Source organism: Aethalodelphis obliquidens, unplaced genomic scaffold, assembly GCF_003676395.1.
Source record: "Aethalodelphis obliquidens isolate GAN/ISIS:26980383/991018 unplaced genomic scaffold, ASM367639v1 scaffold24, whole genome shotgun sequence".
Classification (NCBI taxonomy): domain Eukaryota; kingdom Metazoa; phylum Chordata; class Mammalia; order Artiodactyla; family Delphinidae; genus Aethalodelphis; species Aethalodelphis obliquidens.
In genome coordinates this window covers 21506100-21533394 of record NW_020837968.1, presented here as the reverse complement: position 1 = coordinate 21533394, position 27295 = coordinate 21506100, and the positions used below count along the sequence as shown (strand labels likewise).

Sequence of the window (27295 nt, the reverse complement as noted above, 5' to 3'; positions counted from 1 at the left end):
CCTTCCTTCCTTCCTTCCTTCCTTCCTTCCTTCCTTCCTTCCTTCCTTCCTTCCTCTCCCCTTCTCTCTCTTCATCCCACTCTCCTTACAAAACTGCAGCCTTGGTAAAATCCTGTTCTCCACCAACTTTGCCCACATATTGGCCCAGCTGAACCTGGGTGAAGTAAAACACAAAACCACGGTGACTGTGTTCAGCTTCTGACCATTCACCTCAAGCAGGCTCTTGGTCCCTGCTGGCAATTGTACTGTTCACTCTCCGCTCTCCTGTTAGACTATTTTATGCTCTCCTTTTCTTCCCAGCCTCTGACACCGCCTTCTCCATCTCCCCTCTCAGCTGCATTGCCTAGGCTCCCACCGACTGTCCACCTTCTCTCCCCTCTGGCTGATACTTTGGGTGAACTGCTTGTTCTCCGCACGACTGTAGGCATCCTCTAGATGCCACCCTGCTGACTGGCTCAGTGACACCCTCCAGTGGTTTCCTCTTCTTTCTGTATCATGTCTTCCTTCTCTATGGGATCGTTCCTTTTAGAATACCCAAATGCTGTTATAGTTCGCAACTTAAAAAAGAAAATTAAGAGGTCACTTGACCTCATATCCCCCGCTGACTACTGTCCCATTTCTTTGATTCCCTTTGCAGCAAATTTAGTTTTATAAAAGACTTTTTGTACTCTGTCTTCAGTTTCTCATCTCTGCCCTTTCTTGAGCTCACTCCATTCAGCCTTTAGTTGCCATTACTCAGACAAAAGCTCAAAGGTCATCAGAGAAAATAATGATAGACGGATAATAGGTGAGATGTGATACACACTAATCGTGATAGGATCCTTTTGCTACATTCATTCATTCAACAAGCACTTGCTGACCGCCTACTATGCCACACTGTTGTAGGTATTTTACGAATATTAACTCACATAAGCTTGTAAGGTGGGTGCTGTTATTATCCTCATTACACAGATGAGGAAACTGAGAAACAGAGAGATGAAAGAGTTTACCCTCTAGGCCATACACAGTATACAGTGATGACTTTTCAGCCCTCATTTTACTTGACCTACTTGCAGTGTTTACGGGTTAATCATTCCATCCTTCTTGAACTACGTGCTCCACCTCATTTTCTGAACAGCACTCTCTGGTTTCTCCTTTTACCTCATTATCTGTTCCTCTCAGTATCTTTTGCTGATTCCTTCTCATCTCCCCTAAATAGATGCTGGAGAGCTCAGTCATCACACCTTTTCTCTATCTACACTCACTCCCTGTGTGACCCCTCCCAGTCCCATGACTTTAAATGCTATCTATACACTGTTGGCCTCTGAAATGCTGTCTCTAGCCTGGGCCTCGCCCCTGAACTCTCGACTTGATATTCTCCCTGATCTCATGACCTCATTTTCAACCATTCCCCTCCTCACTCACCCAATTCCAGCCATGCAGGCCTCCCTGCTGTTCCTAGTTATGCTAATAGCGCTCCTACCCGGGGGCCTCCGCATGTGGACCGGGCTTCTGACTGGGATGCTTTCTGGAGATACCTGCTGGGGCCCATGACCTTGCTTTCTTCAAGTCTCTGTTCAGGAGAGGCCATCTCTGCCCGTCCAGTCCCAAAAGTCCCTTTTTACCTGCCTTGCGTTATTGTTTTCCACGTGTCACCATGGGATATGTCATGTATTTGCTCATTATTCATTTTTCGCCAGAAGAGAGCGGCAGGCAGCAGAGCTCTGCAGAGATTTGTCACCAGTGCAGGGTGTATAATAGGCGTGTAATAAATAGCTACTGAATGAATGAATGAAGTCATCGCAGGAAACGTACAGACAGATGCCTTTTAGAAGTCCACGTCTTTAATTTTTTTTAAGTAAATTGATTCACATTTACAAAATGAATAAAATAATAAATGTATAAATAGTCGGCTTTCCTCTTCCCTTAAGTTTTATGACATTTATAAATTCACCTGAAATTGTAATAAAAGATTCCAGAAGGTTTTACAGCATGTTTTCAGTTGACGATAATAGCCGGAAATAGTTTAAATAACAACATTAGCAGGCTATGGTTTTCCTAAAGGACCATAAAAGTTGGACTATGTTTGTTTTCCAATGCCTATCAGAGAACCTGACACAATTAGGTACCTAGTAAGTGTTTGATAAATGAATGAAATTAGTGAATGAAGAGATGAATGAGTGAATATATTGAATGAATAGATAAACGGGGCAAAATCTACCTGTCTGCATTTGTATTGGGAATTACTACATGTTCAAGAATTTTAAAACGTGGCCATGTATGTGTGGGAATATGCCCTAAATCTTTCACTGCTTCTGACTCCCTGTTGATATGGAAGGCCCGAATCCAGTTCACACCATGTTTCTTAAAAATTTCTCAAATTTTATTGGAATCTATAATCAAAACCAAAATTAAAATTTATTTTTAAGTGTGTTCTATGCTCTTGTTCTCTCATTCCTACTTCTTTAAAGTTACCTAGGAAATGCCTGGGGCAGAGTTTTGCACTCTAATCCCTTATGGGACACACAAATCACTGAATGAACATATCTATAGCTAACTTTCCACACTTGATGTGGAGGAGACCGACTAGAGGCAGGTGTGGGGAGGGGATGAGTTTTCTTCCCACCCTTGGAAATTTTAATTCTTGAGTGTGTCTTATTTGTACTGCTTTCCCGGAACCTCCCACCAGAGTCATCTTACTAGTTTCCTCCAAGAAAGATGTATATTTGTGTGTGTGTGTGTGTGCGCACACGTAGAGTGGGGAAGATGGGCAGTGTGGCCCCCTTGCATTCTTTTTTTTTTTTTTTTTCTGGTACATGGGCCTCTCACTGTTGTGGCCTCTCTCGTTGCAGAGCACAGACTCCGGACACGCAGGCTCAGAGGCCATGGCTCACGGGCCCAGCTGCTCCGCGGCACGTGGGATCTTCCCGGACCGGGGCACGAACCTGTGTCCCCTGCATCGGCAGGTGGACTCGCAACCACTGTGCCACCAGGGAAGCCCCCCCCCCTTGCACTCCTAATGCATTCCTAAATGCATTGCTCCTTCCCATTGAGGCTGTTCATGTTCTCCATAAGATTGACACGTCAGAGATTTTGGTGAGATAGTTGCTGTTGTCATAAGTTTCTTACACAATTAGTTTACATACATAGACAATGTACATGAACTGACTGATTCAAATCCGTCTTTTGTAGGGCCTGTTAGTCAAAAGGCCCCCTTAAAAAATATGAAGATAAGTGAATAATAACAGTATAGCAGATAAGTACAACTGCACTCTGTCAAATGCTAGGCTCCCATGTGCTAGCGTGACGAGAAGCAGCAGAGAGTGCAGTCTTGGTCTACTCACCCTCTCTCTCTTTCTAATACTAACTTGGGCTTGTTGTGGTTGAGCCTATATAGGCACATCTAGAAGGGATCATTCAAAATAGACAGCTTCAGGGCTTCCCTGGTGGCGCAGTCGTTGAGAGTCCGCCTGCCGATGCAGGGGACACAGGTCGTGCCCTGGTCCAGGAAGATCCCACATGCAACGGAGCGCTGGGCCTGTGACCCATGGCCGCTGAGCCTGCGCGTCCGGAGCCTGTGCTCCGCAACGGGAGAGGCCACAGCAGTGAGAGGCCCACGTACCACAAAAAAAAAAAATAGACAGCTTCAGCTTTTGTTCGGATCTTCAAGATATGCTGTGTCAACTCTCCCTGCCACAAAGTCCTCTGAGAAGCCAGGAAAGATTGTAGCCCTGAAAGAGGTTCAACTTCTGTTGGTGGGGTTTGGTATGGGTGGCACACCCTAAGGAGGATGCCAAGGCATGGTACAGACTCACAGGCATGTGTGGAAACCCTCACCTGCCCTGCAGCAACCCCTGGTCAGGACTGAGGAGATGGGAATCTGAACCGAGGCTGGCTGGCTGGTCCTCTGACTTGTGTGTATGTAAATAGTTTGCAGTAACTGGCTTCCCAGGAATGAGTGTTATTAACCGAAGATGGCAGAGAGGCTGGGTAAAGCCTTCCTGCCCCTCCTGAGCCCCCAGCTCTCCCGTCCTACCACGTTCATAGCTTTTTCAGTGATTTTGCTCATCTCAGTGACTTTTCAGTTCAGACTGTCTCACTGAAGATCATTATGGAAGAGAGAAGGGTAAGAGGTATTGCTGACTATTCTGTGATTAATCTATTCCACCCTGAACAAGGAAACAAATGTCTAATGATAGATGGTTCAGTTCTAGGCCTCCAAGCCCAGATCTTATAACTAGGTCTTGGAAGTTGTTGATCTGTTAGATGTTTCCAGGACTCCCCCTGCCAAGGATGTGTGACGTCATCTCTAATGGATCATGAGTGGAAACAGAAATGTCCCGTTGGGTCCTCATCCTCTCAGAGTCTCCTCCAGCCGGGGGCACCTATGGCCAAAGCCTCTGTGACTTCCCTCACCAAACCCAACCGGCATGGAACCCGGCACATCATCTGTGCTACATAATAAATGTGGTTTTCACAGGAACAAAGAAATCTCTGGGCTTCTCTGTAATGGCACCAAATTGCATCTCAGAGATGACTTCTTCTTGTCATGGCACTGGTTTTCTTTCTCCAAGAGAAAGTTACCTGCCTCAGCGGCTTGAGGGGATTTCGTAGTCATAGCAACCTCCGCAGCACCCTCTCAAACCCGGGCAGACGGCAGAGCCAGGGGTGACTGGGCTCCGCTGCAGCCGCCTGAACCCCGACCGGATTCACGGTTTCGTGTGGTCAGGACCTTGGGGCTCACGTCAGCCTTTCCCACCACACTCTTGGAAACAGCAAGTGGTCCTGTCAGCAGTGCCCGTCGCACCAGGCAGGGCAAGGGCATGCGATCCAGATGCGAGGGAGGCCCGAGGCAGGGGGCGGCAGAGTGAGGGGTTTAAAAGCCTGGGGCCAGTGCCCGCCCTGGGTTCGCCCACCCACATACACTGTGCTGGCCCGCTTGTCGGCCACCACCCAAGAGTCAGCATAGAGCCTGTGCTTTTTAGAGTTTAGTGTCTCCACACTTAAGAGAAAACGAGGTAGATGAGAGCCCAGATAAGTTTCTGGATTTAGAACACCCCCCTTGTGGTCCTGCATAGAGATTCCTAGGAGAGCGTGTGAGAAGGAAGCAGGGAGAGGGCTCAGGCCAGGGTTTCAACCTCAGCACAACTGACGTTTGGGCCTGGATCATTCTTTGTCATGGGAGTTTTTTCCTATGCAGTGTAAGACATTTAGCAGTATCCTTGGCCTCTACCTACCAGATGTCAGTAGCCCCCTCCCAGTTGTGACAGCGAAAAATGTCCCCAGTATTTCCAAATGTCTCCTAGGGGTCAAAATCACCAGGGGTTGAAACCACTGGATTAGGGAGAGAATTTGGTGAAAAGACATTTGCTTATACCTGTGGTCTTGGGCTATGTCCCAAGAGCCACTTATCATCGTCTTGAATGATTGTCTAGAAAAAGCGGAGGCCTGAGGTTTTCAGAGGAGTTGCAGTCCATTGGCTGGCATGGAGAGCTCTGCAGGAAATGGTCAGCTGCTCTTCAAAGGCCACAGCTAGGCTTAGCTACTTGCAAGGGAGAGGTATCTCTTCCTTCTTCTCCCTCCCCGTCTCTTCCCCTGTGACACTGAATCACTGAATCACCCGGGAGGCTTGTTAAAATGCACCCAGAGCTCCGCTCCCTAGAGATTCTGAGCCAGAGGACGTGGGAGGGGGCCGGGGATCTGACCTGTTCTGAACTTCCCAAGTGCAGGGGCAGGGGGATGGGGATGGGCTGGGGTCTGGAGGCGACACCTTGAGAAACAAGGCCCCAGAGGGATGTCAGACACAACAAATGTTCCCAGTCCTCTGAGGACACTAAAATCTAGCATGAAAAAGAATAAGGAAAAGAAAAAGACTTCAGCACAAAGCAAAAAGTGATAATCCGTAAGAAAGATGAAGCTAATAGATGTGGGAACCGCTTACACTGAAAAGAGACTCACTCACTCACTCATTCAACAAATGCTTTCTGAGTGCCTACTCTACTTCAAGCATCGCTCTAGGCATTAGGGAGTCAGCAGTGAATAAAATAGACGAAAGTCCCTGCTCTCATTCGGTGTATATTTTGTAGGGGAGACAGTGAACAGACTTCCTAACTATAGATCATGTAGAGAGAAAGCAGAGCAGAGGGTCGGAGAATGCTGGGGGTGGCTTGCAGCTGTAATTAGATGGTCAGGGAGGCCTCATTTACAAGGTGATATTTGACCACCATGAAGGTGGTAAGAGACAGTCAGGCACGTATGTCTAGGGGCAAGTTTTCCATGCAGAAGGAAAAAGAAGTACAGAGTCACTGAGGTGACAGTGAACATTCCCTGTGTGATCAAGGACCAGCTCAGGCTCTTGTGGCTGGAGCAGAGTGAGTCAGGGAGCGGGGGCAGGAACGGAGGTCGGAGAGGGAACGGGAGGCCGGGTCCTGCGGTGCCCAGTGCAAAGACTTTGCCTTGACCCTGACGGAAGTCGGGTGGGGATGCGGGAGGATTTTTAGCCGAGGAACGCCAGGATCAGATTTAAGACTTACAAGAATCACCCTGGCTGCTGTCTTGAGTAGACTCCCGTGGGGCCGGCGTAGAAGTTATCATTACTGTTGAAATTATGGTATGGTTTCTGCCCCCTAGGAATTTACCATGATGGTGGAGATAGAGCATGTACAACCCTAACTAACAAGGAAGTGTTTGCTAAGTGACGTGAATCACTCAGACCAGAGAAGTGTGATGGAAGCGCCTTCTGGGAGTCAGACTTCATGGACAAGTTGGGCCTCACGATGGAAAAACAAGATTTCTTTTCAGCTTAATGGGTATATGATTGACATTTAGTAAATGGTACACATCTGAAGTGTACAATTTAATATGTTTGGTCATATGTATCTACCCATGAAGCCATCAGCACAGTGGTGAACATATCTATTACCTGCCCCCCCCCCCAAATTTTCTTGTGGTTTACAGGCAGGGTGGGAATTATCATCAGGGCAGTAACGTAAGCAAAGGCACAGAGATGGGAAATGCGGGGGCTTCTGTGGGACAGAGGGAAACCCACCCTGCCTGTCCTGCAGGGTCACACGGGGAACCCGGAGAGAGATGTCTGACAAGACAGCTTGAAGTAAACCACATGGGGCCCAAAATACTGGGTTGCAAGGCTTAGGTCACAGGGGGACCGGCAGAAGTGTTTAAGTTTGTTGTAGTTTATGGTCAAAACAGAGTTTATTTGCTAAAATTTCATCTTTTAGAAACACCAGCAACAACATCAAAGTTTAGGTACTTTATCTTGTTGTAGTTAAGTCCAAGGAAACACAGCCAAGTAAATTTCTGCAGTGTTTCATGCATACGAAATCAATTACAGAAAAAAGAAACATGAGGCAAATTTCATAATTAGATAATTAACAGATTCCTTAGTAACCTTATACTAATACAACTACTCACAGATCGAAAATAAATCCATTTGCCACCTGATGGTACATTATAGCCCGCACATAAAAAATACATCTCATCTAGATAGACTTTAATAATTTAAAGGTCAAATTTTAGCAGGTCATACTACAGTCGTGATTAGTTCTTCATATTTGTAAAGTCCAGCACATGATTTTTGTGTCGTGTCGAACATGAACTTTAAAGTTAAGGAAAACATTTTAAGTAGGTGTTGTGAGTCTCCTCTCCCATCCTAAGCTCTTAAACTATTTATGAATGGATCCTTTTTCCCCAGCAAGATTTTCAGGTTTGAAGATAGGTTTGCTAATGTGAAATCCTTTCTCTTTCTCCATCTCCTGGGTGGAGTCTGGCAACTCCTTGGGGGCACAGGCCAGTTGATGGCTCTGTGATTCGGCCTGAACAATCAGCACCTGCTTTGGAGCATCACCCGCTCCTGAGGGAGAAATGAGGAATACTTTTCAGCGAGAGGCATCATGGTCTCAGTTCCGTGGAAATGAATGACTCTTGGATTATTTCACCTCTTAAGAGAGAAGGCCGGTAGTCATCCAGTCCATGCTCGGCGATATCAGCTCAGGAGTTCCAGGGACCCACTCTTATATTGGTTTCTTTCAAGAAGACCTGACTTCCTCTAATGTAAGAGGTGGTTAGCTGAAGATCGCAAGTTCTCTTTACCATCCCCGCACCTCTTAATTCCAAAAGTGCTTGCTAAATCCTCCTGGATATAAGTAAGCCCCAGATCATTGTTGTTCTCATCGTCACCACCATCTGAAGTACCGAACTGATATAAACATGGTACTGCTTTAGATACTGAGAAGTGAAACACTGATAATAATCACCACCGTTATCGAGCATTCCCAAGGAGCAGGACTGTGCTAAACATGTTGCGTGTATAACCCTTACGTTACTCAGTAAAACAGGGACTCTTATCCTTTCCCATTTTTACATTTAAGGAGACTGAAGCTTAGATGGGTCACACAGCTACTAAGTGATGGAGCCCTGTCTCGAACCGTCCATACTCGCTACCAAACGTTTTCAAAAGAATCGAGACATTGTCTGTGCCATTCAGTTGGAAAAGATGAGAGACACAGACGTAAAAAATTTCTCTGGTCATAACGAGAAACACCTCACCTATTCTTCTGAGTAATTCATGAACTTTTCTTAATCACATTAAGTTCCAATTAAAAACCTCCCTTTTCTTTTGAAGCAGATAAGTCTTATCGTCTGCAACACTTTTTCACACGTTGCAGCAAGCAGCCCTATTAATTGCATCCTGCCTGCGTCTGGTGCTCCCAGCAGCCTCCGGTGCTGAAGGGAATCATTCAAACTGAAGTGCACGTGCCTCTCTAATGGGCCCGCATCTCTCTGCTCATAACCCAGGTCAGGATTGCTTAGGCTGCGCGCAGTCACTACGGTCCAGGTTAATTTGGTTTCTCATGTAGAACAACTTTGGTCTGACATTTAACATTTCTTCCTTTGACATTTTTTTTTTGGCCTCTCTCTGAGCTCATTATCCAGCATCTTTTACATTCATTCTTTTTTACACGCTAGGATCAGTGCTTGTGTCCAATAATGATGAAAAGCCTGGGGTTCGGATGAGGCCTGGAAGGCCAGAAGGAAGTTTCACGTTCATGGAGCCGGTCTGTGGGCCACCTGTGATTCCAGGGCCTGGCCCAGCTGCTGTCACTACGGTGCTGGTTGTTTGGGCTGTCTCAGGCCTCACGGGAGCAAGCTCTAAGTGTAACACACCTGGTCACCTCTTTCATGCCCCTCTTCCTCCGTGTCACTAACTTTGGAGAATGAGCCCCGCTGTGTGAAACTGAGTGAAGCCCTCGGGGATTTTGAGTTTGCACCGTGTGTCAGCGAGAATGGCAGCCCGTGAGGGTGGTCACTCTTCTCTGCGAAGAGTGTTGGGATGTCATTGCTTGTGACACAGTCTTAATTTGTTCCCCGGCTTCCCTCCCAGGTTGTCATATGCCTTGTTTGTGGGTCTGGGAACTCTGAACAGCAGGAGTAAAGGATACTGACGTCTGTCAATTCCTGCTGGGTAGATTTGGTATGATGGCTGGGTGAGTAGCGTCTCATGTGAGAGACTCTGGGTTCCCCAACCCTTTGCATCCCCCTTGATCTTGCACGTCCCATCAAGCACGTGTGGACAGTGAGATACAAGATCAGGGGCTGATGAGCACGGAGGAACCCAATCTTCCTGGGGAAGGAGTTACACCCACTGGTTGGCATTTTGGGGGTAATCCTTAAATTTCAGATTTTAAAGTCTCCTTTCTGCCAGTGGAATTTGTTTTTTCTTCTTCTGAAGTTACCAAGGTGAAACAAACCCAGTTCTTTGGAGGGACCTTTGAATCCAAATATTTGAATGTTTCACTGTGAATGAGAATATTTGTTTTCTTGGGTTCGATTCACCTGAGCTTTGCTACCTGTTGTTTTGCAAACTTCCAATTTTGCAGCTTCCATTAAAAACAGAGGATCATTCATATTGACACCTGCCTTTGGGGACAGAACTGCTGGGAAGACAGAACTGCTGGGAAGAATGCTGAGATTCATGAGAAAGAAAGGACACGGATAGGGAATGCAGCAGGAGGTGGGGAAGGGGCGGAGGGTGCAGACCCTCGTGTGGAAGGATTACAAGGCGTGTGAGGGTAAATTCCCTTGATCTTCTGGGAAACTGCCCGCGGTGGGGAACAAAACATTGCATTCTTGGAGTTCTAGCCATCATTCTGGGCCTCACGGGATAGCATTTATGGAAGAAGAAAGTTTAGGAACAAAGTGGAAAGAAACTGCCTTTGAAGAACAGCTTAAATCTTGTTAAGCTTGTCACTAGAGGCCTCTAGAATAATAAAACAGGAGCAAACATCAACAGGAATTTTCACAACACATGCTGGACGCTGACTCCGGCTGTTGCTTTCCTCACAGACCCAGAGGCTTTGGGGAAATGCACTCCAGGTACTCTTTTGGCTAAAATAATCTGCAAAAAAAAATCCTCTCCTTGCAAGTGGCACGAGTGTTTATTGCCAAACAGCCCATCCTTCAGAGGATGAAGTGGGACAGAAAATAGTGAGGACACTAGTAAACAGCTTGATTTGCCTGGGCCGTAGTTCTTCTTTTCTTGCTCAGGTTCCAGAATCTCCACCCTCATTAGCAGCCATGCCTCACGTGTTGAAAGCTGGCTGCTGGCTCTTGGAAAATAAGCATGCTACCTACTTGCTGTGTGGCGGGGGGGTGGGGGTGGGGGGTGAGGTCTAACCCTGATGGAACAGGTGTGTAGTATTAATCTGGAGATTTCCAATGATGAGCTGGCCTGATGGTTAAAAAAAAAATTCTTTGCATATAAATATTGTTTTCTTGGGAACTTAGGAAAAAGTAATAATAGATTGTGTATTGAGGCAAGCGAATAGAGAATCCAGGTTTTTTTGGTTTTTTTTGTTTTATTTTTGTGGTACGCAGGCCTCTGACTGCTGCGGCCTCTCCTGTTGCGGAGCACAGGCTCCGGACGCGCAGGCTCAGGGACCATGGCTCACGGGCCCAGCCGCTCCGCGGCACGTGGGATCTTCCTGGACCGGGGCACGAACCCGTGTCCCCTGCATCGGCAGGCGGACTCGCAACCACTGCGCCACCAGGAAAGCCCGAGAATCTATTTTAATAGTTTAAGGAAGATTCAAATAAAAGGAGGATATCCAGATTATGGTTGACTCACATTAGGCTCTTTAGCCAGGCAGAACAAATACAATTGGAAAACTATATTAACCCTAGAGTTGAAGGAGTTTATTTCATGACAATTTCCTAAGAAGTGACTAGCTCACTTAGACAAAATAAGTGACAGATGGACCAAAACCAACTTCATTATCGACTGTTTCAGCTTTGGTTGAATTCTTTCCAGTTATTTATCTCACAAATATTTGTTGGGCCCTTACTATGAAGTAGACACTATTCTAGACTTGGGGCAATTAAAGATGAAAAGAATATTTCCTCTTAGGGAGCTGACAGTCTAACAGACAAATAGCTCTACAAATAAAGACTACAGACAAGAAGATAGCTCTTAGAATAGAGGTGCAGGAAAGCAGGATAATGACATGATCAGATTTGCATTTTAGTTAAATCCTTTTTTTGTGTGTGTGGAGGGAGGGTTTTGAGGTCAAGGCTAGAATCAGGGAAACCATGATGATGTGAGAAACACTGAAAGCTTTCTCATGGCAGTGGGCATGGAGAAGAGGGACAATTCAAGAGCTTTTAGGAAGGACCATCAACCACACTTGGTGATTGGATTGGAGGGCAAGGGAGGAGACGAGGAAGGTTCTAGACTTCTAGCCTGGGTGCCTGAGTGGATAATAATACTGTTTACTTTGATAGTGACTATTGGAATAAGAATAGGATCAGGGGAAAATAAAATTAATTTTGAATTGTCAGTTTGAAGAGTATTTATCTGGATGATGTTTTCTAGGGGGCGGTAAGGCTCAGAGTTCAGGAGAAGGGCCAGGCATGGATGGAGATGGAGAATTCCCAGTCACCGGGATACAGATGGCTATGGAAGCTGTGGGTTCGGTTGCCCTTGCCTGAGGAAGAGAGATTTAGTCATGATCTCTTAGAGCAGTGTGCCAGAAGACATGTGAGTCAATCTTTGAGAGCCATTAGATTACGAGAGCCCTAGGGAACATGGCAGGACACCTGGTTCCTGAATGCCCCTAGAAGAAGTGGAAGAGCAGTGAAGGGATTGGAAAACCATTTTCTGGAGTTTTCTTTGTTCTTTTGTAGCAGTCACTAAGTGGGCGGGTTGAGGTGTCTGCACATTAACTTCATTTATCCCTAACCTTCCTTCTAAGAACCTTTATCCGTTTCCTAAGTGTTTTCTTGAATTCCTCTTCATGGTACACGTGGAATAATAACAATTTTGTATTATTTTTGAAAGATGAGAATCTTTTGGGCACAGAACACTTATATTGAAAGTTTAGGATGAAAATGTTGCCCAAGTGCTGTTAGCCCATTTTCAAAGGTGCTGAAATAAAAATTATGACTCCAAAAATCGAGGTTTAGCCGTTCATGGATTCCCGTTATTCCCATTTGACTATTTTCTGAAGTCACGAGATGAATCGGGATAGACGATATGAATGTGTTTGAAGCCCATGCACTAGGTAGCACGCCAGACTGCACACTTAACTCATTCCTTCTCTGAGTGCAGGTTTCTTTTGGCGCCAGCTAAACGAGAGGGCGCTCCCACAGTTCTTCTTGGGTCCATGTCAGAAAAGCTCAGTAAGTGTGAGCCATCCATGATTCTGAAACCTTCTTTTCTCCCTGTTTGTTACTACTCTCCCTTGAAGCAGTATTCCCTTTGTTCCAGCACTTACAGAAAGCTATGTCTGTTGACCATTCCTCTTCGAAGTTTTGAGTTGCACTGAAATATTTATAGCGTGTAGACCAGCACTTGAAAGGGATTTTGGTTTCCGTAAGGTGTATCTTTTGACTGACTGAGGCCTTTTGATGATAAGAACTCACAAAAAGTTTCAGATCAAGGGTGGCTTAATACAGGGAACACCTCTTTGACATCTGTCAGCCATTGAAGACTCACGAAAGCATTCATCTCCGCCTTCCTCTGGATGAGACAACAGTGGGTTCTGGGCTCTGCCGCGTGCTGGCTGTCGGGGGGGGGGGCCGTCCTGGTGGTGGGCTCAGCTCCGGCGCTCAAGGTGATTTTGTAGACCCCCCGGGAACCGGGAGGGGAGCGCTGGGCTCCATGGGTCTGAGCGTGTGCCGATCGGTCCCAGGCTAGAGGTGGCAACAAGGGGGCATGGCGTTTGGCAATCCAGGAGCCAAGTGGGTTCCCTGGAGGGTGAGAACAGGAACCGCTCTCGTGCATCCCAAGATCTGCGGCCTGGCACGTTGGAGGCCAACATGCATGGCTTGTGGCAAGTCGAGCAGCAAATAGCAGTAGGCTGAGTGAGGAAGGAGCTGCTTCAAGGGAGAGCAGTGAAAACCAAGAAGCAGCGTGAAAAGGAGTCCCCAGCAGCAGGCTGTTCTTGTGGAGCGGATGTATCTTTTCTGCTCCAGCTGCAGATGTCAGGGTCACATCTAGATTCTACAAGGATCTAAGATAAACTATGATGTGTGGATGGGACTGACCTTGTTGCTGCCTTTTTTACTGTGATGCCTCCTCTTGGTGATTGGGGTAACCAAAATATTCTAAGTAAGCGATTAATTTGAGGTTTCTTGAGACCAAATAGTTCGGTGCCTTAAAAGCATAAGCCGTGGGTGGCAGATTGCTTTTGAATGCCAGTCTCTGATCTCTCACGCTGCCTCTAATTATGTAGTAGACCTGGGAATAAAAAAATGACTTACAAAACAGCTACAGGATAAAATACCATGTGGTCATTAAAAAAAAAAATCACATTTTCAAATGACATATATTGACAAGGGAAAATTCTCATTATGTGAAAAAGCAAGAGTCTATATCTTGACACCTATGGGGGCCCAAATACTTCCTTTTGAATAAATGAACATTTTGTAGATGAATGTGGGAAAAGCCTTAAGTCTGGGCAAAATTGTGAGTCCATTGATGAATATGGCTCTTTGTCTCTTGAAGTGGAAAATCATGGACTAGAGGTCAAGAAATCTGGTTGTAGTCCGAGCTTTTAACCCTTTTGGAGCTGTTTCCTTATCTGGAAACTGAGGTAATGGTCCCTAAGGGGCCCTTTTGGGTCCCACACATGCCGAGTTTTGATCAGGGACTCTGGACGAAGCAGCTCTCATCGAGGAGGGCGCCGCAAGCAGGTCGCATGTGGTTTGCATCGCTTCGTCAGCGAGACTTGATCACCCTTGACCTCCTATGGTTCCCCATCGTTTTCTGTGACCGTCTTGAGTTTCCACCTCCTGAGTCACTCCTCGCTGCTGCTGTGTAAAGAGGCCTCTTGATTTATTAATCAATTAATCAGTGCACGCTGAAGAGCTGTTCAGGGTAGTTAAACAGGGAAAACAAAATGCTGGAGCCAATAATCAAGATGGATCGTAATTAAGGGTGACCCTCCCACCGCTGATCTCCCTTCCCACCCACAGCTCATCAAACTCCAGTCAGCCCCGATGGGGTTTCCACCCCAAAAAAGCTCCAGCACATTTCGGAAGGGAAGCTTTTCTTCCAATGTCCTAAGGAAAACAGGCCTTGAGATAACCCTCATCAATTACCTGCAGCAATTGTGGAATCTCAAAAGTTCAACCAGGTCCCCTAAATAACATAGTGGCTCCGTCCATATATGCAGACACTGTCCTCTCCTGTCTCCATTTCCCTACACAGAGTCATGGAGTTGGAAGAACCTTACAATAAAGACAGGCCACGGCCTTGCGTGACAGATGAGAGGTTCAGTGAGGCTAGGTAAGTTGTCCAAGGTCACACAGCTAATTGGTAGCAGAACCAGAACTAGAAGCCAAATATTTTGATACCCAGTTAACACACCTACTGCTTATTTCTCTGTGCAGTCTTGCTTTCCTATAAAAACTAAAGCAAAGTAAATGAAAGAAATCATCCTCATTAAATTCACTTTCTGATTTCTTTTAGATAAGGGCTTCTGAACGAAAGAGTTTTTAATAGTTTTAGATGAAGTTTCTGGGGAAAAGTATCTTGGACTGTTTATCAAGGAGACATTTTTCTTTTGATGGATCAGGATATCGGACACATGGGTACAGGCATGGCCAGCCTGCCATGGGGCCAATGGTAAACAGAGTGAATCTGTAGGGCTTTGCTGGGCTGCTGGAGAGGCTAGATCTCTGGTCCAGAATCTGTTTAGTTTGGTTTTCTTCCAGTGGCACTTAGCGCACGGTGTGAATGAGGCTAGGATTTTCTTAGAATAGAATCTCTGTTCTGGGTCACAAGTAGTACCTCCACCTGCTGCCAACTTTCCGTAGTTCACGGGGGCCCACAATGCATTGGTCCAGAGTGACTGCACTCACCCCTGCCAGGCCCGGACGACCATTTGTGTCTACTTAATGACCACCTTGGGAGCATCCAGGTATAGCTATGATTCTTTAGTGGACACAAGGGGAAGAATCTGGAATGTTCTTATTTGACTGGCCTGGTAAGGAGGATGCTTAGAAAGCTTTTTTTTTTTAATTCCTTAAAGTCTCCACTATAAAAATCTTACATTTGTTGGGCTTCCCTGGTAGCGCAGTGGTTGAGAGTCCGCCTGCTGGGTTCGTGACCCGGTCCAGGAGGATCCCACGTGCTGCGGGGCGGCTGGGCCCGTGAGCCATGGCCGCTGAGCCTGCGCGTCCGGAGCCTGTGCTCCGCAGCGGGAGAGGCCACAACGGTGAGAGGCCTGCGTACCGCAAAAAAACAAAACAAAACATCTTACATTTGTCAAATGTGTTTGTCAACTAGGGGCTCGTCTGCCAGTCTGGCTGCTCATTTCTGCTGGATGTCAGTCAAACAGTCAAACTCTTTGGGTACATCTAGGGCTTAACTCAGAAACCAGGCGTTTGAATTGCACTTACCAGCCTTGATTGATAGACTCTCCTTATTTTTTTGTTTGTGTGTTCTCCAGGACGCTGCTTTCTCGGCTGTGATTCACGACAAGCTCCAGGTCCCCAACACCATCCGGAAGGCATGGAATGACAGGGACAACCGCTGTGACATTTGTGCCACACACCTGAACCAGCTGAAGCAGGAGGCCATTCAGATGGTGCTGACCCTGGAACAGGTGGCTGGCAGTGAGCACTTTGATGGCTCACCTGGCTCGCCCCCAGCCCTCTCCAACATCCCCACTCCGGTGGGGTCCCGGCACGTGGGGGGGCTCCAGCAGCCCAGGGATTGGGCCTTTGTGCCCACCTCCTATGCCTCCTCCAACTACACAGCCCTCATCACCAGTAAGCATAGCAGCAAACCCAGCAGCCTCGGGGTCAGCAATGGGGTGGAGAAGAAGAGTGGGTCTCCAACCCACCAGGCCAAGGTCAGCCTCCAGATGGCCACCAGCCCCAGCAACGGGAATATCCTCAACTCAGTGGCCATCCAGGCTCACCAGTACCTGGATGGCACCTGGTCCCTGTCGAGAGCCAACGGGGTCACCCTCTACCCCTACCAGGTAAGTAGCCTCTGAGGAAGAAAGGGCAGGGCTGGCTACAGTTAAAGCAGAGAAGTGGGCAACACTTCCTGTCTCTACTTTGTCCTCCTGGGAACTCCCCAACTCAGAGCCTAATGTTTCCATGTAGCCCTGCTGAACAATGCTAAATAGAGATAAAGTATATGAGGAACGAGTGATCCGAGATAGCACTCTGTTTCCATCGTCTCTACCCTCTGAAGGAGAGGTCGACACCCTTCCTAATCTCTCCCAACTTGAGAGACCTTAACCCTTTTCTATTTGCAACCCACCTTAAATACTGTGGGATTAGGTAACCAACCGTGTGTTCCCCTTTTCTTATTTTCTCTTCTCAGTTATTTAAATTAGCATGTACTCTCAAGTTTCCCTATAGAAATAAGAGAGCAGGTCTTAAGTCTGCCAAGGAATCTAAAATATTTGTCTTAATTTTGCTCGTGTGAGTTTTCTGTTGGAAGAGGGTTGGCTTTACCATACGTGTTCTCTGTGTCCCTTGAGTCACTCATGTGGGAAGCAGCAGAAAGTGTTGACTGTCGCTCTGGGGTGGAGAGGTGACCAAGGTCATAGAGTGTATTAGCTGGGGTAGGTAATTGGGGCGGCAAGTGGTCTCGAGTTGTTTCTCGCTTGTGTCCCTGTCGTATGGGGTGTTTGGCGGGTGACCTTCCACTCTGATATCAGGACCCAGCCTCCTTCATCTAGCACATCACCCTTTTCCAGAGGCCTCAGAGCCTTCCACCAGACCTTGTACAACCAGCCAGGAACTGGAGGAAGAGAGAGGGTGGAGGATCTCACAGGGACATGTGGGGACCCAGCCTGGAAGGGGCAAGAATTCAGTCTCCTGGTCGCACCTTCTCTCAGGGGAGTCTGGGCAGGCCGATCTGTCCATATGCCCAGGAGAAAAAAGGAACACGCTGAGTGAACACATAGCATAGTTTTTGTTTCATGGGGCAAGGGTACCGGGAAACATAACTTGAGTTATGAATGTGGCTGATAAAATTCCTGGTGCAATTTCTAGAGTGTAGAAGGGAATAGAGATTGTTTCTCTTGATACCTTGAAAGAAAGTGGGGAGCGTGGACCATTATCTTAAGAAGTCAGCGTTCTTGGGCTACCAAACTTTTCATTGCCTGGATGCTTTGTAGTTTATAAAATATAGAGCACACATCATGTTGTTTAACCCCCCCATAGGCCTGTGAGGTCGGCCGGGCAGATGTTAGATCTTTCTTTTACGGGAGGGGATCAGCATGCTTAGAGAAATGGAATAATTACCTGTGGCCACAGAGCCGGTGCCAGACCAACCAGCTCTCCCCTGCCCAGGAGAACGGCTCTCCCCGCCACGGCTGCTTCCAACTTTCTTAGCTTACTCCAGAGCAATCTCCGGTCAACCTCTCTTCCAGGTACAGTTTCTTTTCAGAAACCACATGGTATACCGAGGGAGAGGACTCCTCTTTTGACTTGTGGGCGCCTGGCTGCCACTTCACCTTTGGACGGAATTTTCTGGGTTGTAGATATAAATATAATGAGGAACCACTTGCACCCTGGTTGGGGCTTCATAGTCTAGTGCTTGAACGTAACCATCTAGGGCAGGAACAGAATAGCTGCTTTCCGTTGCTGAATAATATGCTTTTTGTTCGGTTTGTAGTTTAAAAATAGACAATTCTGAAAATCATAAAAAAAGAATACATGTCTGTTGTAAAATAAAATTTAAAAAATATGAAACAGTTTAAGTAGGCCTTTAAAAATCAACATCACCCAGAAATAGACTACCTAACATTTGGGTGTACTTCCTCCCAGGATTTTCTACACATGCAGTTTCTAAAATTGTGATTATGTTCAATTCTCTGATCTGCTTTTCACTTAATATACTAGGGGCATTTTCCCATGCCATTATCTACTTTTCTAAAACATGATCTTTAATGGTAGCCTAGTATTCCATTATATAAATACTACCCATTATATGAGTATGCCCTAATTTATATAACCAAGCATCAATTATTAGAGTTTAGGTTTTTGCTACTATAAATAAAATGCTCTGGTGCACATCCTTCTGCCCAGCTCATATTTTCTACACATCCTGGGCCGTGCTAGCCACATACTCATGTTACACAGACAACTCACATTTCACCTTCCACCTCCCTAGAGCACTTGTAACGTGTATCAGGTGCTAGTTAGAAGATTCAGCTGCTGCACAGCACTGATGAGTGAGGACAGAAGAACTTGGAACTGGTGCTTTCATATAAAGTATTCAGAGTGTGGGGAAAGTTTCTGTAAGGGGGAGAGCTGAAGATGGAGCATAAAAGGAAGATTAGGAAGTATTGGTACATTTAAAAAATTTGTGCAATAATTCTTTCTGCTACTCCTTTTTTCCCCCTACCTCAGATGAAAAAGAATTTCCTGTACAATAACAAACGTTTATTAAGCTCTACCAAGTGCCAGACACCATGCTATGTGTTGGTGGGGGCTGCTGCCATGGTCTGGAATCCCAGGCTCCTGTCCTGTGGCCCTTAGGGGAGGAAGCAGGGGAAGGGTGCATTGTGTTTTTTTTGTAAATTTATTTATTTAATTTTTGGCTGTGTTGGGTCTTCGTTGCTGCACGAGGGCTTTCTCTAGTTGCGGTGAGCGGGGGCTACTCTTCGTTGAGGTGCGTGGGCTTCTCACTGCGGTGGCTTCTCTTGTTGCGGAGCATGGGCTCTAGGCGCTCAGGCTTTGGTAGTTGTGGTGCACGGGCTCAGTAGTTGTGGCTCGCGGGCTCTAGAGCTCAGGCTCAGTAGTTGTGGCGCATGGGCTTAGTTGCTCTGCGGCAGGTGGGATCTTCCTGGGCCAGGGCTCAAACCCGTGTCCCCTGCATTGGCAGGCAGATTCTTAACCACTGCGCCACCGGCCAAAGCCAGATACAAAGGTGATTCCCGTAAGCCACCAACCTGAGATTGCCCTGGGTAAATTGGATTGCTTCTTTCCAACTCAGAACAGGCTAATTTCTGCATTTCCCCTGAGCAGTAGTTAAAGGGATCAGAGGAAATCTCTCTGGGATCAAGAGATTTGGTGCCTGGCTGTGAACCAGTGTCCCCGTGTCATGACTATGTCTTCCTGATGCCCTAGAGGGGGGGCTCTGGGTCTGGCTAGACTGAATGGCTCCTGTTATGGACATCTCCCGGCAGTAAATATTCTGCAGTTCACAGTCTGGCCAGCTCAGCAGAGATGGGTGACTGCTCTGAAAGCTGACCTCACTTTTCCTGCTCACCCTTACTCCCATATCCCTCCCCACAGAGAAGATGGCCCTCTGGCTTAGTGCCAGAGCTGTTCCCTGGGCAGAGAAGCATTTAGACTTTGTTGCTGCCACTGATGCTGCTGTGCACCAACAGACCCGGAGCCTGTAGAAGCAAGGGAGAAGAGGACGCTGCCCTTCTGCCACTTAAGTGCAGGGAGGATGACAAAAATGAGGACAGGCTTTGCAATAGTGAGCAGGGTAAAACCTCTGTATGGGCTTCCCTGGTGGCGCAGTGGTTGAGAGTCCGCCTGCCGATGCAGGGGGCACGGGTTCATGCCCTGGTCCAGGGAGATCCCATATGCCACGGAGCCTGCACGTCCGGAGCCTGTGCTCCGCAACGGGAGAGGCCACAACAGTGAGAGGCCCGCGTACCACAAAAAAAAAAAAACACCTCTGTATGGATGATAGAAGGGTCCCTCAAATCCCTCAAGTCCCCTGTTTCCTACACCACTGTGTAGCAGTCTTCGAAGGCTGCAGTAGGAAGATTTCTTGATTCTCTTTTGCTGTATCCTTCACGTTTCTCAAAAACCTCCAGAAAGAGTGGGAACCTATAAGCATCGCAGATAAATATGAATCTATCCAGAAAGGTAAGAAAACTAGTAAGTTAGGAGACACTGAGATTATATCAAAAATGGCAACAAACCACAAAGGTAATTTTTCATTAAATATCATAGCAAGCGGGTTTCACAGCAGTTGTTAAGATGGACTGTTTCAAAGAAAGACTTTCTTTTATTAACTTGCAGACATGTAACACCATCAATACATATATATGGAAAGCAGAGAATGCTCTAGAACTTTCATTTGATCACATGAGTTTTGACTTTGAAGAGACATGTCTGGATTATTTTCTTGTAGTTCACAACAGATTAATGAACTCTTTTGAATGACAACTGCTTTTGCCTGATTTACATTTATTATAGTAAGTACGTGCAGGAAAGACTTTACATAATGCTCCTAATCACAGAACGCTGGTGATTACTATAGGATGGTAATTGCCTTTTGCATCATGGTGGGAGATTTGGAGATGGTCCTGCCTCGTTCAAGTCCATGGCCCCACCATCTGTTGAACCTCATTTTAGTAGCTTAACATTTTAGTCTATTTCCTTATGAGTGAAAGCCCTACCTTGCAAGATAACATGGAGAACAATTAAGAAAAAAGTATGAACGTATTTTGTAAACTGTAACACAAGGGAACAGCTATCAGCTCCCTCATTGCCAGAGGAGAAACCCAAGGTTGAGAGATTGGAGGTTTCTTTCGGGTAGAGCTTCCTGACTATGTTTGATGTCTTTTGCTCATTGAGAACATAGATTCATTTTATTCTCCTGTTTCTGACAGCAGCTAACATATAAAAAAATTAGGGAAAGCTCGTTAGGGAAAGCTCCAATCTCAAGGAAACACTAAAGTTGCTTCTCCTGACTGACCTTAGATTTAGGAAAAAATTCCAGGCTATAAGACCTATCCAGACCTCAAGGTTTTTGGTGGAAACCACCAGTTAATTGGCTCCAAGCTAATCTTTAACCTGAAGTATCTTAATGATAGTCAATAAATCCTTGGAGGCAATGAAAGTAGTCCAGGTGGCTTTTTGATGTCCCCCTCAGTACAGGGGCATTTGAAAGCGTAGAAGAACTTTATTTTATAGGACTTTGATAAATTGAACTTGTCAAGAAAATTCGAGAAGATGTTAGATGAATACGTAAGTAATAAATCCATAATGAAGCCTTAATGTGATGAAGTATTCAATGCGCATTTCTTGATTTGAGGGAAAATGAGTTTGATAAAAGTTATTCTGCTTTCTCAGACAACACCCACTGGAATCAGTGCTAGAGATAATTCCAGGCTGAACTCTGGCTGAAGTCAGTGAGGGATTGTCTTAATTATATCTTTAGGAATTAATTGGTACCATGCGGTACCTATAAGCCTTGCTCTTCAGAGGTCAGAAGCCATGGGAGGACTTGGCGCTGACCCTTTTATGGAGGACTTCCAGGTGCCCTTGGAAGAGGGAGGTGGACTCTGACACTCACTAGTGGTCCAGTACCCAGAGACTTTGACTGTGATGGATATGTGGAACCTGGAAGCACACGGGTAGTACAGCTGATGCCTGCGGGGTGAGGTGCACGTGTGCTCCTTCCTCACTGAGCCGCTTTTCACGAAGGAGCAGGGCAGGTGTTTGCAGTGTGTCAGGAGTGGAGGATTCCCATTCACGTTCTTTGCAGCCCTCCAGAGCTCAGCTGCCTGTTCCTGAAATACGCCAAGTGCCCTTCTTGGGCCAGCCTGAGTGCCAATTTGCTGCCCATCTGCTGCTGCTCTGTCCAGCTAGGCCAATAGCATAAGATGTCACAATCTTTTAACATCATGGGTTTTTGTTTTTTCCTGTTTATAGATGGCCAGATGAGTGTTATTTATCACCTTTATAAATTCTGACAAATGCTGAACACAAGAAAAGGAATCAGTTTGTATACTCAGTCATGGACAGAGCATTTCTCAGGCATATGGTGCTCAGGGTGAAATTCCAAAAAACTCATAACCGCTTATAAATACGGGCAGGGCCATGGGCTGAAGGGAACACCCAAACTTCATCAGGAAATTACAGAAATGTTTTTTATCTGGTCGTTTACTTGGGTGGTAGGCTGAATAAGGGCCTCTCAAAGATGTTCATGTCCTGAACCCTGGAACCTATGGGTAGGCTACCTTACAAAGTCAAAGAGGTTTTGCAGATATGGTAAAGTGAAGGATCTTCAGATGAGGAGATCATCCTGGATTATCTGTGTGGGTCCAACGTAATCATAAGGGTCCTCATAAAAGGGAGACAGGAGGATCAGAGTCAGAAGGAGCAGATGTAAGGACAGAAGCAGAGGTCAGAAGAGAGAAGATGTAAGCTTGCTGCCTTTGAAGGGGGAGGAAGGGGCTGTAAGCCAAAGAGTGAAGGCGGCCTCTAAAAAACTGGAAAAATCAAGAATCAGATCCTCCCCTAGAGCCTCCAGAAAGAAGCAGCCCTGCAAGTGCATTTTAGATGTCTGACCTCCTGAACTTTACAGAATAGAGAACAGATGTGTGCTGTTTTTCTATGCAAAACTTTCAGTAATTTGCTTCAGGGATGGGCATAGGAGATTAATAAGCATTTGGTAGCTGAAAAGCTTGGTAGGAGAAGCCAATGAGGTATGCAGACCGTGGAGCTGCTGTGGAAGCCTGCAGGATGGCCGAGAACATGGGCTTTTCATCCCGTACAACAAGCTGTGTTACCCAGTGGATCAGACAGTACATTAGCAAGTCAGATTATTTCATTTGGGTGCCTCCACAGAATGAGAGGTTACTCATACTGAGCGGATGGTTTTCAATTGTCTCAGATTTCCCTATTGTTATGGCATCATAATAACAAGCACATCACAGCCACTCTCCGTCGGGTAGCTAGTAATTACCGTTATGTAAGTATCTCATATGTTGAAACTGCAGAAAACATTTGAAGCCGGGGGGTGGGAGCGTTGGGGAGAGACTCGGCTGGAATATCTGTAGAAGGAAGCTCATCTTCTCTGTAGGGTCCGTTGACCAGATTGTAGGGGTTTCATAGAACTGCCCCAGTATTCCTTCTTATGTCGTCTGGTGTTTCGAGGGTTCACATGAACTTGAAAGTACCTTGAAAATTGCAGAGCAGAAGGTAAGTGTTAGTTGCTATCATTTTTTAATTTGGTAGGCAGAAGACAGCCACTGGAGATCTCAGAGCAGGAGAATGGAAAAGATCTCCTTGCTTGACAACAGGAATTCTCAAAGTTGGCTGCACGCTAGAATTGCTTGGAAGCTTTAAAGAAGAATATCAGGGCTTCCCTGGTGGCGCAGTGGTTGAGAGTCCGCCTGCCGATGCAGGGGACACGGGTTCGTGCCCCGGTCCGGGAAGATCCCACATGCCGCAGAGCGGCTGGGCCCGTGAGCCACGGCCGCTGAGCCTGCGCGTCCGGAGCCTTTGCTCCGCAACGGGAGAGGCCACAGCAGTGAGAGGCCCGCGTACCGCAAAAAAAAAAAAAAAAAAGAAGAATACCAGCGTCTAAGCCACACTCCAGACCAATTAAATCAGAATATCTCGGGCGGGACCCAGGCTTTGTTTTAACTGCCAGGGCAAAGAACCACAGCTTTAAGGAACAATTTATCTGGCAGTGGTGTAATAAGTGCAGGGAAGGGAACAATGAAGATGGATGGATAGATAGATAAATGGATGGTATATCACTTTCCTAGGGCTGCCATAATAAAATTACCACAAACCAAGTGGCTTAAAATAACAAAAATTTATTGTTTCATAGTTCTGGAGGCTAGAAATCCACAACTGAGGTGTCGGGAGGGCCGTGGTCCTCTGAAGGCTCAATGGGAGAATTCTTCCTTGTCTTTTCCAGCGGGTGTTCTTTGGCTTGTGGCTGTGTCACTCCAGACTCTGCCTCTGTCTTCACGAGGCCTTCTCCTCTGTCTCTTCCCTCTTATTAAAAGGACACTGGTCATTGAATTTAGGACCCACTCTAAGGCAGTATGATCTCATCCCAACCCTTCACTAATTACATCTGTAGAGACCCTAATAAGGTCACATGCTGAGGCTCTGAGTGGACATGAATTGCGGGGGGCGCTTGTTCCTCTCACGACATATAGATAGATGCCACGTAGATGCCAGACAGACGGACGGGTGAAAGGTGAAGGTAGTGTTGAGGAGGTGAGCACACCCATGCTCCTTCCTTGCTGATCCACTTCTGAAAAAGGAAGGAGGTGCAGATGTTCACAGATGGTCAGCAGTAGAGCACTCCCGTTCTGTTCTGTGGAGGGGGAAAAATTAAGGGAAGGGGAAATGATGCAAAGGGCAAAGCCAAGAAAGTGAGAGAAGAGTCATATCCACACACACGTGTATCCAGATGGAGAATACCTCAAGAGTCAGGTGAAATAAAAAAAAAAAAAATCCACACATGAGGTTTTTTTTGTGGAGTAATAACCACCTCCTCTTCTGAACTTACATACCACCTTTAAAGTCAGCTGTAGGTATAAATGTAAATAGCACTTCCTGGAGCGCCTCCTGGGGTAGCTCAGCTCATGCTGAGCACCTAATTTGACTAGTGCTGGAAAGGTTCTGTTCCTTTTCTACTGACGAAGCTGATCGTTTGGGTTAAGTTGGTGGAATGGTCTGTGTTTTTGTTTTTCTCCTTCAGATATATTTCTAGGCCCTAGAAAGAGGCTAGAAATACTGAGTAAGGTGCTATGCTGCTTAAAAGTGTTTCTTATTCTCCCCTCGGTCCTTTGTGTGCGTGGGAGCTGAGAGGTGTGGGAAAGTGGTACTCTCTCTCAAGCAGAGGGGACCTGACTCACCCTGCTTCTCCAGCTCTCCGAGACCAGGCTGGGGTGGGGGGCAGAGCTGAGGATTGCTGCGCGAGGGAAGTGACATCATGCCGGAGAGAAGATTCCCTGGATGTGACCCTTTTTCACAGTTATCTTTGTTTTAGACAGCATCTCACCTCCTCTCCCATTTGGCCATCCTCCCCAGCCCTGGTTTCCTCAGGCAGAACACTCGCTTTCTCTATAGAGTTGAGGAAAGGAACCAAGCTCACTGTCCATAGTGAGCTACCCAAGGGGGTAACAACGGCTACTGCTTTTTTTTTTTTTTTTTGCGTTACGCGGGCCTTTCACTGTTGTGGCCCCTCCCGTTGCGGAGCACACGCTCCGGACGCGCAGGCTCAGCGGCCATGGCTCACGGGCCCAGCCACTCTGCGGCATGTGGGATCTTCCCGGACCGGGGCACGAACCCGTGTCCCCTGCATCGGCAGGCGGACTCTCAACCACTGCGCCACCAGGGAAGCCCTAAAATACGTTTTTCTTTTAAAAGTATTTTAAACTTATTACATAACTTGGAATCTTCAATAAATTGGAAACTTCAAGTCTGCTCTTTGCCTACCCCACCGCAGGCACACACCTAATTAATTTTAAATTGAGATTTTACTGTGCTAACAGTCTTCAGCGTGACAAATTAGCATGCTTCTGTCTTGTGGAGTATTTGTGAAGATTAGTTAATGAGTCATATATTTCTTATGCCTAAATCATTCCCAGGGAGTAATTTAGGTGTTTAGGAAGCGTGTTAGTTTACCATTTTTAGGACCCTGGAGACCATTTAGTGCATTGCTGCTGCACCAGTGGCCTCAAGGTGTTAACATACCCCTTCGGAAGCTTATCCGTGACACGTTCCCCTTTTCTTAAAGCAAACAGACCCCAGAGACCCTAGTGGAAGCAAGATGAGAAGGCTGCCCTTGTGAATTACAGATGACAAACTGAGGCCCAGAAATGTCAAGTGACCCGCCCAAGGTCACGCGAGCACACCGGAGCTGGGAGTCAAAGTTTCCTTTGCAGTGGCCCCTCCCCCCAGGGGAAGGGGCCAGCTCCCCAAATTGGTTCAACATTCCACATCCTGGGGAGAGCCACTCACAGCACACTCTGCGAACATTTCTTTGGGGCAATTCTGAGTCACTAGGACTTGCAAGTCCATGTTCATGTTGTATTGCTCTGCACAGTCACGTAGAAATAAATGCCCTGTGTTACGTATTCTCGCTGGGAGGTGGAGAGGCCGGTGGGGACAAAGCTTGCGACAAAGATGGGCCAAAAGCAAACAAAAAAGGCTGTGGAAGCAATGCTGCCATCTAGTGAGACATGTTTTAGCTCATCTGAGAGACAGACTGAACACGCCTAATACTAGGAATCTCACCATGAATTATATTAATTTCCTAAGATGAATAAGAGGCAACAGGGCCCTTTCCTTGTCAACAGTGTGGTCTTGAACGGAATAGTATATGTTTAAACTCAATGTCCTAACACACATTCTTTAGAAAGGACCCCGTTGGCCAAGATCTCCAGTGAAGATGGAACTGGTTTGGGGTAGTGGACAGGGTGCCCAGGTCTGCATGGAGGTCTGGCTCACCTGCTTATTAGCTGAGTGCCATTTTGCCACATAAAAATATCAATATCTCCTTTTATAGTATCTCTCTCCTAAGAGTGTTTTAAGGATTAGGTTCATTCATTCTAATTTTTTTTTTTACTTCTAAGCACTGGATTTTAATGAAATTTTAGGCACACACACACACCCCCACACGCACACAAAATGAGATCCCATACTGAGAAATTCTACAAAATCGGCCTGATCGACTATTCATACAGCATGACTCTGCCTACCTGCAGCCTAACAAGACATTTGAAGGTGAGGTAGACATACCTGGAACAATGCACATAAGCCTGAAAAAAAATGGTGGAACTGGTGGTCAGAAGACTGAGGCATCCCTGTATCTGAGCTCAGATTCCAGCAGTCACGATATGATGACCATCTCGAACACGGCTGTTTCGCAGGGCTCACTCTGTAGCTTCAAGATTCGTTCAGAACCCATTTCAGCTAAGATTGTGTATCAGAGTTTTCGTTGAAGACAACAGTTTTCTTGTTTTCCTCTAAGGACAGATTGCACTTTTTCAACTAAATAGCCTTTTTGGTAGAATGCTTCAGTGGCGTAGGTGCTTTGAGGGATTAATTACTG

General features: G+C 46.5%; 1 protein-coding gene across 1 annotated transcript in view; it reads left to right on the top strand.

Moving 5' to 3' along the window:
- Positions 1-27295, top strand: part of KIF26B (kinesin family member 26B) — a 499134-nt gene that overhangs the window by 174500 nt on the left and 297339 nt on the right. The window contains exon 3 of the mRNA XM_027122401.1: positions 15948-16484. Within this exon, the coding sequence (XP_026978202.1) occupies positions 15948-16484 (537 nt within the window). The remainder of the gene's footprint in view (positions 1-15947; positions 16485-27295) is intronic.